This window comes from Emydura macquarii, unplaced genomic scaffold (genome assembly GCF_026122565.2).
Source record: "Emydura macquarii macquarii isolate MOO-44397 ecotype Brisbane River unplaced genomic scaffold, CSIRO-AGI_Emac_v2 contig_1230, whole genome shotgun sequence".
In the NCBI taxonomy this organism is placed as follows: Eukaryota; Metazoa; Chordata; order Testudines; family Chelidae; genus Emydura; species Emydura macquarii.
The window spans coordinates 5,560,301-5,573,723 of NW_027131367.1; the positions used below are offsets into that span (position 1 = coordinate 5,560,301).

The 13,423-nt window shown below is 47.8% G+C and overlaps 1 protein-coding gene across 1 annotated transcript in view; it reads left to right on the forward strand.

Annotated features, from left to right (window-relative positions):
- The window catches only part of WIPI1 (WD repeat domain, phosphoinositide interacting 1), a 32,221-nt gene that overhangs the window by 18,115 nt on the left and 683 nt on the right, over positions 1-13,423 (forward strand). The window contains exons 7-12 of the mRNA XM_067547310.1: positions 284-354; positions 2,249-2,356; positions 4,097-4,261; positions 5,520-5,627; positions 6,615-6,736; positions 9,096-9,196. Of these exons, the coding sequence (XP_067403411.1) occupies positions 284-354; positions 2,249-2,356; positions 4,097-4,261; positions 5,520-5,627; positions 6,615-6,736; positions 9,096-9,196 (675 nt within the window). The remainder of the gene's footprint in view (positions 1-283; positions 355-2,248; positions 2,357-4,096; positions 4,262-5,519; positions 5,628-6,614; positions 6,737-9,095; positions 9,197-13,423) is intronic.

A 13,423-nucleotide genomic window follows, 5' to 3' on the forward strand; every position in this document is an offset into this window, starting at 1 on the left:
GATTAGTTTGTTTGTTCTATGGGAAGTGGTGTCTTTGTGTTTCATGACAGCGAAGTTCTAGTATTGATTGAGGGATGAAGAGAGCTGTGGGGGTGGGGAGGGGGAACAAATGAAAGAAACACAGTTGTGAGGAAGAGATTTGATTTTTGCTTTGCATTGTCCCTTGGGTGGGAAGATGGGAATGGCATCTGCATGTTCTAAACTCCCCAAGGAAAACACTGGAGAAGGTGCGTCTTCCTGTTTGCCCGGCTTGCTGCATGACTTTTATCCTGCATTTTTACAGGGCACCGTCATTCGTGTATTTTCTGTACCTGATGGGCAAAAACTCTACGAATTCAGGAGAGGAATGAAGAGGTCAGTTCACGCCTTCAAATTGCTGACAAACATGCAAAGGGATCAAGTAACAGCATGTTAAATATATTCTCACTACAGACATTCCTGACCATGTAGGACCTTGGCTGCTTCAGCATATGTTACTGTCCTTCTATAGGAATGTGATAATGCTGTATAGCTCCCCCATTTTGCCTTTGGCAAGCTGAGTGATACAGTTCAGTCAGTCCCTTGCAGATCTGGATGATTCCAAAGAATTGAAGGCAAATTGGATACATTGACTCTCTACTTTGCATAATCTCCACTTGAAAGGAAAGGTAATTGGATTTCCACTAATGAAGTCTCAATAGCTATATCATTATACAAAGATCTGAGTCTCACTTTACCTGGGTGTTAAAAGCTACCCATTGTGATTCGGTTGGGTTTTCTGCCCACCTAGTCTAGGTGTAAATGACTATATCCTGGTATATGTACTTCAAGTTAGTAAATTAGTTCAATGTAAACAGCTTAGGCATTGTCTACACATGCACTTATGCCGGCAAAACTTCTGTCATTCAAGGGTGTGAAAAAAACAGCCCCTGGGCGACCCAAGTTTTGCCGGCATAAGCGCGTGTGTGGACAGACAGCGCTATGTCCGCGGGAGACGCTCTCCCGCCAGCACAGCTACCACCGCTCATTTGGGTGATTTCATTACATTGGGTAAGGACGTGCACTGCCGACACAAAAATAGGGTGACCATGTTTTCCCACAGGGCTGGCCTGAACCCGCCCTCCCCCGCCGTGTGGGGCTGTCCCTGGCCCTCCCCACCACCAGAGCCCCTGGCCTCAGCGTGGTGCCAGCCCCAATCCCAGCCCCCCAAACGCAGCCCCAGCCCTCCCGAGGCCGGCCTCAGCCCCAGCCCTCGCTGCCGCCTGCTCGTGCTGAGACAACCCAAGCCGCTTGCTCCCCCACACACATTCCTCCGTGCCCGCTAGGGGTCTCACACTTTTTTTTTGCAAAACGGGGCATTTGTTGCCCCCATCCCCATGCATGCCACTCATTGCTGCTCAGAGTTCCAGGGGCCCCTTGCCACCCATGGTGCTGCAAGCTGCAGGACCTCGGCCATCCCGCTGCCCATGGCGGCAGGGAACTCCAGGGACCCCCTCAGGGGTCCTCTACTGCTGGCTGCGGCTTGGAGCTGTGGATCCCCCCCTTCCTCCCACCCACAGGGGCAGGGAGCCCCCAGCTGACAGCTCTTGTCCCACCCCGCCCCCTCAGCTGAAGCAGAAAATGTCATGGATTCCATGACCTCCGTGACATACTCTTATCCTTGGCTATAAGGCCTCTTTACTCTGGTATAGCTGCGTCCACACTAGGGATTGTACCAGTATAACTGCACTGTCCCCTGACCAGCATACTTACGCTGGTACAAAATGTGCATAGACCAGGCCTCAGAACTCACTGGTTAAAGCAAGGGGCATTCCCTTTCCTCAGAGCAGTAAACAGAGGTGCTCTCCACATGCTCTCCATTCCCCCCATTCCTTTCCACATAACAGCACCACCTCGTGCCAAAAACCTGTTCCCCTCTTTCCTTCCCTTACCCAGTGTTGCGTGGCTGGGAGCTGAGTCGAGCCCCATTGCTCTTGGCAGTTTCTCAAGAGGGGCTGGGCCTCTCCCCTGGGGGCCAGGGCCACATCTCCACTCTAGAGTTGTGTTAGCCTGACCAGCAGAAACCATGGTTCACGCTAGAATGCAGTTAACAGGGCTTCCCTGGGAGTGTAGCCAGCACTTAGTTGGACAAAATGTCTCCCCAGATCTCCAGTCTCTGGGTCCTCTCCTGTCAGTGGGGAGGGTTTCTAGTTGGCTGGTTAGGCTGCAGTGGTGTGCCCCTTTTGGTTGCATGCCATTCAGTGACAAGCCCTTGGTTTTCTCCACCTAGGTATGTGAACATCAGCTCGCTAGTGTTCAGTGTGGACTCGCAGTTCCTGTGTGCGTCGAGTAACACTGAGACTGTGCACATCTTTAAACTGGAGCATACCACAGACAGGTGAGTGGCTCTGAGCTAAACCAGGCCTCCTGCTTTTCCTTCAGTGACACTAGCAGCAAACTGCCCCTTTGACTTAATATCCTGAGGGACTCGCTGCTTGGCAGAGCTCTCCGCTCTCTCCCTGCTGTTGGCTGGAAAGTGCTATCAGCATCCCAAGGCTCACGTCAAACATGTTCACCTCTAGCCTCCTCCTCTCCTTGCTAGCGTCTGGCCGTATCCTGCAAGGTTTCTCCTCTTGGCAGGCTGCTGCTGACATCAGAGTTGCTATAGCAAATCCAAGCAGCGTTGCTAAGGAGCTGCTCTGTGCCTGTCGCTGGATGCAGGGAGAAGGGTCCCAGTGCAGGCAGCAAAGCGATTAGCTGGCCATCGAGTCCATGCAGTTTGCCTGCTGGAAGCATTTCCATCACCTATGGGCACTCCTTGTTACAACTTGCTGCCCAAGCTGGTCCCCAAATGCAGGTCCAAGCTGGCTGCGAGAGTCGGCTCCAGAGAAGGGAGTGTTTAAGTCTGAATAGAAAAACACTGCTAATCCACCTACGTCAGTGAGGTGGCCTTCAGCACATGGGCAGGGGTTGCAGATGAGTCCTTTCCTTTGTGGTCAGCAGAGGGATTGGTGTAGCAGTTCCCATAGCAGCTGCCTGTACAGGCCAGCATGGTGTTAGGACAGCTCCCCTGCCACACAATAGGCCATCAACGGTGGGGTGCTCTGTGTCTCAAATTGTGGGCTCCCCATGGTGCTCTCTCATTGGCATTGCTCACCAGCAGGACACATTCCCCATGCAAATCAGATGTGAGCAATGCAGTTTTAAATCAAGCTGTGGGGGGACGGTGTGGGCTACTGAACGGAGCAATGGTCTGGGACTCAGGAGAGTTGGGGTTCTATTCCTAGCACTGCCACTGGCCTGCTGGGTGACCTTGGGCAAGTCACATTGCCTCTCTGTGCCTCAGTTTCCCCTTCTGTAAATTGGGGATAACAATATGGACCTATAAATGCTGTACTGCACTGTACTGACTGTAACGCAATTTGAGATCTACTGATGAAAAGAATGATAGAAGAGCTAGATGATGATGGATAGCTTCCAGATCCAGTCTCATGGAACAGACCATATTCAAGGCTAGTAATAAGCACTGGAATCCCACTGAAGTCAATAGGAGTTTTACCCACTTAAAACAGGCCAGAATTGAACTAACCAGGTTACTGGCCCCTTTGCATTTCCCTAAAGCCTCACAGACCCTTTGTTCTAAACACCTCCTGTTCCAGTTAGCCTCGCAAAACTCTGCTCATGGAGGGAAAATGACTTTTTGGTTGCTGGACAGGCAAGTAAAGTGTAAATTTTTTCCCATTATCCTCCCTGGAGCAAAGATGGGGAAGTAGATTTTCTGTCTGGGCTGGTCCATTTGAATTACAGCTTGGCAAGCCTGCATTAACGTCGGTTCCATTTTACTGGTCATATCTAACCCTAAGATCCTGCAAGTCACTCTCTGTCTGGCAGGAGCAAAGGGTGAGGATTTCCAGGAGTTACCAGTGAGGCATTTTTCTCTCAGTGCAAGCATGTTGTGCAGATTGGGTAAGGGGGACTCCTTTGATTCAGCTTGCACTGGCTGGCAAAAGGAGGATTTCTGTGCAGTTATTTTAATTTGTATGTAAATTTTAACTAGCCCTGGTCTCTGCTGTTTTGTTGCTGTTAGTTGTGGTAGCCACCACACATAGCCCCAGTGACTAGTGTTTTATTACCCCAGCCGGCCAGAAGATCCTCCCACCTGGAGTGGTTACATGGGAAAGATGTTCATGGCTGCTACCAACTACCTCCCTGCTCAAGTATCAGACATGATGAACCAGGACCGAGCCTTTGCCACCGTGCGCTTGAACTTCTCTGGACAAAGGAACATCTGCACGCTCTCCACGTATGTAAGAACATCTGCATTCTCTCCACCCCATCAGCTGGCAGAGAGTGCTAGACACAGAACACAGCTGGATTCTTTCCAGATGTGGCACATTAACTGTCACCTGGGCAGGCAGAGAAGGGGAGGTAATAGCTTGAGGAAGGTGCGTTTATTGTGCGTAGTTATCTACCACAGTCCTCTAGGGGATGTGGCAGGCAAAGGTGGAAGCACAGACGAGGTCCTCTGCACAGCACTTCCTGAACTTTGGGCGATCACTTAGGTTATGTCTACACACAAATCCACATTGATTTAGTTAAACCAGTGCAAAGCCCTGCATGGACCCTCTTACTTCAGTTTCAGAGCAGCTTACTTAGGTTTTTATCTTAACCCTGCTCCTAAGCAGCTTCAGCTAAAATGAAGTAAGCCTGGTTTGAATGGATGTGTCCATATAACATTTCTGACTTCACATGTTAAGTTAAACCAGTGCAGCCTGGCATGGAGCCACGGCCGTATGCCCTGGCGAGATTGCACAGCTTGAATATCAGTGTCGAACTTGGTCCTGCAGGCAGGCAGGCAGTGTAAATGCACAGCACGGCTACTTATTACTGCTGCTGTGTTGTTTCTGGTAGCTTTGTAAACGGAGACACCCAGGGACCGCTCACAATAGATCAATAATAGGAGAGACAGAAACTAGTACATTAGGGTCAGGGCTAAGGGGCTGTAGCGTCTGATTCCATAATAAAGAAAACAAATGCCCCGAAGAAAATTGTAGCCCCATCCCTTTGCTCTGGGACATTACCAGGCCTCTGCCAGGCTCCCTTCTCCTTTACCATAAACAAGAATGTGAGCTGTGTTGTCTGCAGGCCGTGGGGTTCCCCTGGCTCTGTCCCTCCCAGGACTGGGAGCAGGAGAGAAGGGTTTAGTCTCCTTCTCTGAGAGCCCATCTCTGCTTCCTTCCAGAGCTCAGGGGAATTCTCTCTCCCCTTTACTGATAGGTAACATGGGTTGGATGGGGTAGGGTACACCCGATGCCTGGCTTCCCCTGCAGGGATTAAGCCTTTGGTCTCCCTGCTCCCATGCAGAATGTGCACTGCTCAATAGGGCAGTGGGAATGTGCAAGGTACATACGTGAGGACGGCAGTCAGATCCAGGCCATAGGCCGTAATTTCACTTGCTACCACTTCAAAGGCAGGCAGGCTCCCCTGATGGAAACACCCAGCCCCGCATTCCTGCCAGAGTGTCCTGCTAGCACAGAGATCATGACTTCATTTCTAATTAGGATTCAGAAGCTGCCACGACTGTTAGTTACAACATCAGATGGTCACCTTTACATCTACAACCTGGACCCTCAAGATGGAGGAGAATGTGTCTTAATTAAGAAGCACAGGTAAGCGCATCTCAGGGGCTCTGATACACTGGGTGTGGCTGATGCATAGACGGGTCTTTAAAATCTACATAGGGAAACATCATCCTATAGTAAAATGAGACACCAGGATTTAATTTAGTGATTTCGGTTGCTCAATTTGAATTTCCTTAAAGGGGCTGATTTCCAGAGGGTAGGTGCTTCCTGCCCCTTTAAGGTGTCTACAGCTGAGCACCCAGACATTGAGACATCACAGTTGTGGCATCAAGGCATTGAGCTGCTTTGGGAAAATCTCAGCCTGGAGCCGTTCTGGTTTTGGATGGGGGACATTCATAGCCCACGAATTCTGAGGCCCTCATCTTCTACCACCAAAGCCAAGGTGCCCCTGCAGCACTCAGATCCTCTGGCAGAAGAACAGGGTCCTTGCACTGAAGAGGCAGGAGTGTTCGCTGCCCCTCTGGTGCTCTGGAGCTGATGGGGTTATTACGTAGGGCAGTTCAGGGAACTCCCACAAACACAAAGAGACATCGGGCAGAGTGCGTTCTTCTGTGCAATTGTTTTAATTTGTATGTACATTTTAAGTGAATAACCCCAGAGGGTTGCATGGCTCTGGATAGGATTAAGCCTTTGGGATGGGGTGGAAGAGAATATATATATCTGCCTAAGCATTGTCTGTTAAACCCACAAAATTAACACACTTAAAAGCTGACTGCTCAGCATGCCTGGCTAATTCAGACATTAACGACATGGTCTTGCCATGCACCTCCTGCATAGAGCAGGCCCCAAATGGGCTCTGTCAGCTTCATGTTTGCTTTCCTTGTTTCTGCTGGGCACCCAATGATTTTGTAGCATGGTTGGTATCTCACTGAACCCTCGGATGAGTCTGTTCCTTTGAAACTTATTATCCATCACCATGACCTGTACGGGTGCGTTGTTAGAATGGCTGCAGGGAGGGGGAATGGCCAGGATCAAAGCTAACTCTTCTTCCTTCTCTTGCTTCTATACAATTAGCCTGCTTGGCTCAGGAAAGATAGAAGAGAACAAAGAAAACGACCTCCAGCCTCCATTACCTCCGTCGTACGCCGCAACCGTAGCCAGACAAAGTATGATGCCTTCATCTTCAACCATGCCAGGTGAGCACAGAGCTGGGCTTGCCCCAGGGGCTGGCATGGTGATTAGGTGGAAACCGCTTGTAACGAAGTCAGAATTTTTCACAGAGCAGCGGTTTCTCTGGCAACTGCGCTTTCACCTTGCAGCCCATTAAAATGACTTGGGATTGTCTGTTCTGCTTCACCATGACCCTGTTCTGCCTTTTGATCCACCCAGGCTAATCCTTTGGGTCTCTGAGGATCCTCCTGCGCTGATCTGAGTGCAGGATGGAATCTTATTGCAATAGAGTTCATTGTAAGTTCCACCTTCTTCCCCATGCCCTTTGTCGCCTTATGGTCACCAAGTCTGAAATGCCAGAACTCCTACATTTGCATTTCCTCTCCACTAATGACTCTCTCTGTAGTCTTGAGCAATTCACTTCACTTCCTTGCATCATAAGACACCGTCTGTAAAATAAATCTGGCTCAGGTATAATTAAAACTGTGATGCTATACTGTGCATTTCAAAGAGCTCTGAATACTAAAAATACTGTGCAAATTGTTCAGTATTATTACTCACTCTACCAATTTGTAGCACTAAACCCTGTGGCAGTACCTAAGTCTGTAAATCCACGTCTTTCCTACCCTTCTTTAGAATAACCACCATTTCCTTTAGCAGACTCTCCCTGTTCAGAGCTTTGAAAGCATCCTAGACCTGATCTTGTGTTTCACCCTCGCTTGTAGCCAGTTTCCAGTACCTTGGATCTGTGCTGTATATCCCAGAACACTGAACAGTGTAAATAAGTTACATGCTGAGGGAATCATTCTTTTTCTAAAGGTTGTAAAGTTTCTGGGCTATTGGATTTTCAGGAGTGAGCCAAACTGATTACTAATAGTTATTGCAAAACAACACATGGTTTTCCTACTTCAGAGGGGTGTGCTGATGATGAATTGGTTAATACTTATTTAACTTTCTATAATCCAAGTAATACCGCGCTTTGACAATAGGAAATACTAGGTAAGTGCTAAGCATGATTAATGATCACAACTATGCTGCAAGTCCGCTGGGAACAGCAGTAACTATATTTGTAACTTGCATTACAGTTTGTTGCTGATAACAGTTGTCAGATCTGTGTCCAACGATTGAAACTGTGTTTGTTCATATAAAGCCAGATCTCCGTGGTACTGCCTTGGGATCACTGCAGATTCTACTAAACTCACTGTGTCTCTTCATACAGAAACTAGCTCTAAAGTGTTGCAGGAGTCCAATGGGTGACTGCCCAGTAATATTCCCTAGTCAAGATTAGTATATACTCTAGCTGATGTAATAAAAACCTTACACTGAGGACCTGGGCTTGCTTTGGGGGGGACTCAGTCACCTTTAGCACATCTCCCCAATTTAAAAGAAATTATTCCAGAATGACAGCTGCCTTGTGGAAGATTATACCTAAAGTAATCAGAAATAATCCTAATTTAAAAACACAAGGGAGTATTTCAGGTTTCTAATACTGGGGAGTAAATCAGCAAGACCAAAGTCTCTGACGAACCTTTTCCAAAATATGGAGTGAGATTCCTCAGGAGTTTGTTAGCATCAAGCAGTCTGCTTCCTTTCCTTATGCAGAATGCATGCCAGCGAGAGTGAGTTTGCAGGGCTGGCTGTGCATCTCTTCACGCACTTGGGCACAACTTCTGTTAATATTCAGTGGAAATTGCACATATCCAATGAGAGCAGAAATACATTCCCCACAAAGGCATCCTCTTGTCTTTTTACAGAACCTGTTCTTTTATTACAGAAATTCTTGGCAGTATCTCATTGCTACAGCGTTCAAATGTATTTTAACTAAGCTAGATCATTTGGTTGTCATATTAACTGAAGACACTAAAAGATCTAAGTGAAACAGAGAAAGAGTTTACACTATACAATGCTTTATACTCCTTTTGGAAACACAAGCTGAGGGGATCATGTCCCTGGACATTAGTCTGCATAGCATGAGACCTATGTTACTGTTGAAACTGATTTCTTTGTTAAGCCTCTTTCATGCATCTTCTAAAACTAAATGCCACATCTTTGAGTTCTTTCAAGCCTTCTCTGTGAATGGCTCTCAGGCTATATAGCTGCATAGCTGTTAAGGTTATTGCAGCAAATTATCCAAGCCCCTCTCAGTTTGCTTAAGACGGGAAGCAGAAAACTTATTTTGCTACAGCTCGTACATTAATCTGTTCCCCAGGCCAGTGTTGGCAAAGACAGTAACTTTCCTCCTCTCCCCCTCCCCGGCTGCATTACCAAACTGCTGCAGAAACTAGCTCTGGGCTCAGATACAGTGAGAAGATAATGTCTCTACCTGGTCAGCTCTGGGCTCCTGGGATTCATTTCTTAGTCTTTTGCCTTTCTTTGTTTTTACAGGTTATTCAGAAGATGGAGGCGCCCTGCGAGGAGAGGTTATTCCAGAGCACGAATTTGCAACTGGACCAGTGTGTCTTGATGACGAGAATGAGTTCCCTCCTGTGAGCATTAGGAGTCCCTAAAATGGCAATACAACCCTTGTGCCAAGAAAAAAGTATTTGCTTCTTACAGAAAAGATGTTGTTCCCCCCTCTCTAACATGCCCCGATTCATTATCAAGTCTGTAACAACTAATGATGTTACAGGGACACCGCCAGGTAGTTTAAACCCACAACTGAGGCAGCAAAGGATGGGGGTATGGTCTATAGAACCTGATGTTAATTAGAGATAGGGCCTCACAAATTCCCGGGATTCAAGCACCTGCAAACTTGGGTGAAGTTTGAATCTGGATCTGACCTTTGAATCTTGGGCCCATCTCTAATATTAATGGAAACAGCTTTAATTTCAATGAAGGCAGCATTTTTTAACAAGAAAATAATTATTCCCTGCAGTATTTTCAGCAAATATATCCCAGCATTGGGTTAGTGCAGCTGGAAGGGAAAGTGACCAGAACAAAAGTAAAACCCAGCAATCTTTAATTTCCAAGCTGAGTGAATTACAAAAAAATCCCAGGGGCTACGGAATCAGGGGGGACTAGTGCCACCACAGTGGAAATATCGTGGGGGCTGATCTGTGCTTTCACCCTGGCACATCATTCCCTCTAACATCTATGCATGCACGAGTGGTGATAGGGAGAGATGCAGGTGACAGTGGGACCCAGAGGGGTTGGGGCAGCAACCACAGCGTCCAGGATCCACCTGGGGGGGCAGGTAGGAACACACCATGCGCACACACCAGACTCTTAACTGGTTCCCCTCGCTCCCCATGCAGAGCATGCACTCCACTTTCCAATCTATCCCTGATTCCTCGACCTTCCCCCCCCCCCCCCCCCCACTGCTCCTGACTTCCCCCTGCTGCCGTTTCGAGCACCTCTGATCAGCCGCCCCACTCCCAATTCACAGTGAACTTCCACCACCTCTGGGGAAAATCCCAAACCTCCATCACAAATGGTGAAAAGCAAATTAGAATTTAAAATCCATTGCCAGTATTTCTAACAATCACCAGTATTAGTCACCAGAGGCAAGGACACTTTTTTGCTTTTTAAAACTGGTTTTTTAGCCTGGCCGTGTCCAGCTATGCGATCTAGACTCCAAACACTTACTATGTAGTTTGCTTAACATTTTAGAGGGCAGATATTGGTTCCCTGTGATAATGTATAGTAGGTAGCAGCCTCTCCATAATGGTAACACACTAATACACCAGGACATGACATGACTTGACTGAATTGTTGTGGCAATTTACTGACGAGGCAGAATCTTGTGCCCTTTACTCAGTCCTCTCCCTTTCTTCTTTGGGAGTTTTGCCTGAGTGAGGACCAAGTAAAAACTGTGTCAGGGTCTCAGGATGAAGCCCACAGTTGGTGGCTGAGATTTTCCAAGTCGACTAGGGTTTAGTGATACTGTGAGGCACTTAGCGACCTACTGATGTCGAGTGCACAAAAATGCAAGCTAGCCAGCCACAGAACTCTCCTTAAACTCACTGCTTTAGTTCAGAACTTTGCATGCCACGGCCATGGGTTATACAGTTCCCTTCTGTTATCTGTAACACAATTTATTCCAAGCCTGGCAAGACAGTTGTCTCCTGTTCGTGTTTGTTTTCCCCCTACTCCATTGGCTTCCTGTTCAAGGTATTCCGTTTGACGTGTCTACCCTTTAACCATTCCATATTGACCCTGGGGTGCGGCAGCAAATGTCCCTTCTTGAAGGAGTACTTGAGTTTGTGTTCTAGGGACAAGCAAGTGCCAACAAGCAGGAGTTGAGCTGGACTGACACGCTTACGTGAGTGTGCCTGCTGTGATTGGATTGTATGAAAGCCACCCAAAACCCCTGCCGTCCACCAGCAGGCCCTTTATTAAATGGACTTTGATCTGTCAAAACCCCATGCTGTAATTAACTTGACAGAACAACTGACGTGTGACTTATTTCTCTCTGCCGTGACCTAGCAGTAGGAGGTTCCAGATAAAGCATTTGAATTAGAACTTAGTTTTTCCTCCTTGTTGCTGAAGGTACCCCTGGCTAGTGCAGCATTCGCTTGTGCTGTGCTGCTTGTAAGCACAGCAGGTCGGACACTTTGGTGCATGGAGATGTATTGGTTTCTGTGAGGTTTCCATTCCGTGGAAATGTTTGAAAGGTTTTGGTTTCATTCCAATATGGAACAAACTCGGAAACCTTGAGAGTTGTTGCACAGTGGAACTGCCCTCTCCCAGCCAGCTCTACTTTTTAGGCTGTGTGTTTGGACACTCTTGTGGAAGGAACAGCGTACAGCATCCTGTGGTTCCTCTTGCTTTAAAATACTCTTCCTGCTACCGAAGTCAGTCACTGGTTTGTGTGACTACAATTAGCAGTAAAGGTGCTATAGCTGGAGCCTGAGCCGGAGCCTGTTACTGGCTCTAGGAAGTTGCCACTTAATTTCACAATTGCTTGTGGCTGAAATGCAAAAGGAGCCTTTACAATGGCTAACTGTGTCAGGGTCTCTTGGTCAACTGAAATGGCACTTGAATGGCCAATAGAAGAGAGCCTGCAGCACTGCTGCCCGTGTGAGCCTGTAGTGCCTGTTGACAATGCCGCTTGCTGGGCTTGCACGTTGGTGAGAAAACAGATCCCTAACAATGGGCCAGGTCAATCTACCAAGGGTGCTGCCACTTGGATTACTGAGAGGCCAAAATGGCTCGTAGAGGCTTTGATGAGTGCGTGCCCGCTGCAGTACATACCCCGGTATTCCTGATTGGCCAGGGAGGAACAGACAGTTCGGAAAGCCTGTTGCAGTGGGCATTTGATGGTGTGTCCGTTTTCTTTACTAGCTTCACGTCTCGTTTGAGTCCAGTCAGCATAAACAATGTGGAGTGCTGGAAAAGAGCTTTGTGTAATGGACGGGTGTACGTCGTGTGAGTTGCGAAGGAAGGTCTAATCATGATAATCAGAGAGTTAACAAACCTTGCTTAGCGCAAAGGAGTTTAGTCCCAGGGCAGGATAAAGGTGACATTCCAGCCGTGTAAAACAGAAAAGGCTTAGCAACAGGTGCAGGTAAAAGCTATGCGCTAGCTAAGGTTGCAGTGACATGCGCGCTTGTCCAGCAGGTTTGGACACTTGCCAAGGAGCAGAACTTATCTAGAATTAAGCACTGTAGCGATCAGCATTGCTGGGCGGAAGTAGGTGGAGATGCTTCCAAGGACAGGTGCTGAAAGCATTGTTTACAACAGGTTCCAGGCTGTCTAAACAACTGAACGCTCCAAGTGAAAACACTGCAGCAACACCTGTGTTGCACGTTGCTTGCCTAGGTTTCTTTTCAACGGTGACCTTCTGTCATTTTGATCATACTGACTCAGCTCCATGGACATTTGACACTAATGTGAATTTTCAGCTACATTTGTTGCCAGCTATGGTAACAAACAGTCCCACTGATGCACCTTTGTTATCTGTTCATAATGCTGCTTATTGGCGGGAAGCCTCGCTGGAAGCATGGCTAGCATTTTGCTCCTTCTAGCAACTCCTGACCCCCTGACTTCAAAAGGAGCTTTTGCCTGAGTAAGACCTGCAGGAATAGGCCCGGACACAGCTACATTAACTGAATTTCCTGTGTGATGTAGAATCCAGCTCGTCTCTCTGCTTCAGTATCCTTCTATACAAAGTTAGGTGATGGGAGTTGCCAAAGGCCCATGAATCACAGCTGCTGATTGTCTGCAAGCTCATCAAGAGTAAAATCCCTGATTTCTTCCCCCATCAGATCAGGGTTGAAAGAGCATTGAACATCTCTGCAACTCAGCCCAAAATGCCGGTCATTTCAGCATGATCTGTCCCAGCAGGGATCTGTGCCCTGAGACCAAGAACACATTAGCTTCTGCCAGGAGTCTCCTTAGAGCAGAGGAACCCCTCTTGTTGGAGGGGGTGAGGGAGCCCTAGCAGCAGAGCCCACCCAAGGTTTTTCCATCAGAAGGGGCAGCTCTTCCCCAAAGATTTTTAGTACCTGGTTGTGGCTTGTGTGCAATGCTTGACTAGTTTGTATGAAGTAGCTGTTGGAAATTCCTTGCCGTTGTGTATTTCCTGCCTGTGTCCTGAGGAGACTGCTTTATTGTGTCACCGGGGTTAATAGCCGACACGGAGGGATCCAGTATGTATGAATGCATGCTTTGTCTGTTTTTTTAGTCTCTGTGTTCTGGATGAGACCGCAGCTGGATAAAGGACAGCTTATCATCCAGCCAAATGGTTCCTGTTCTCATTACTACACATGTAG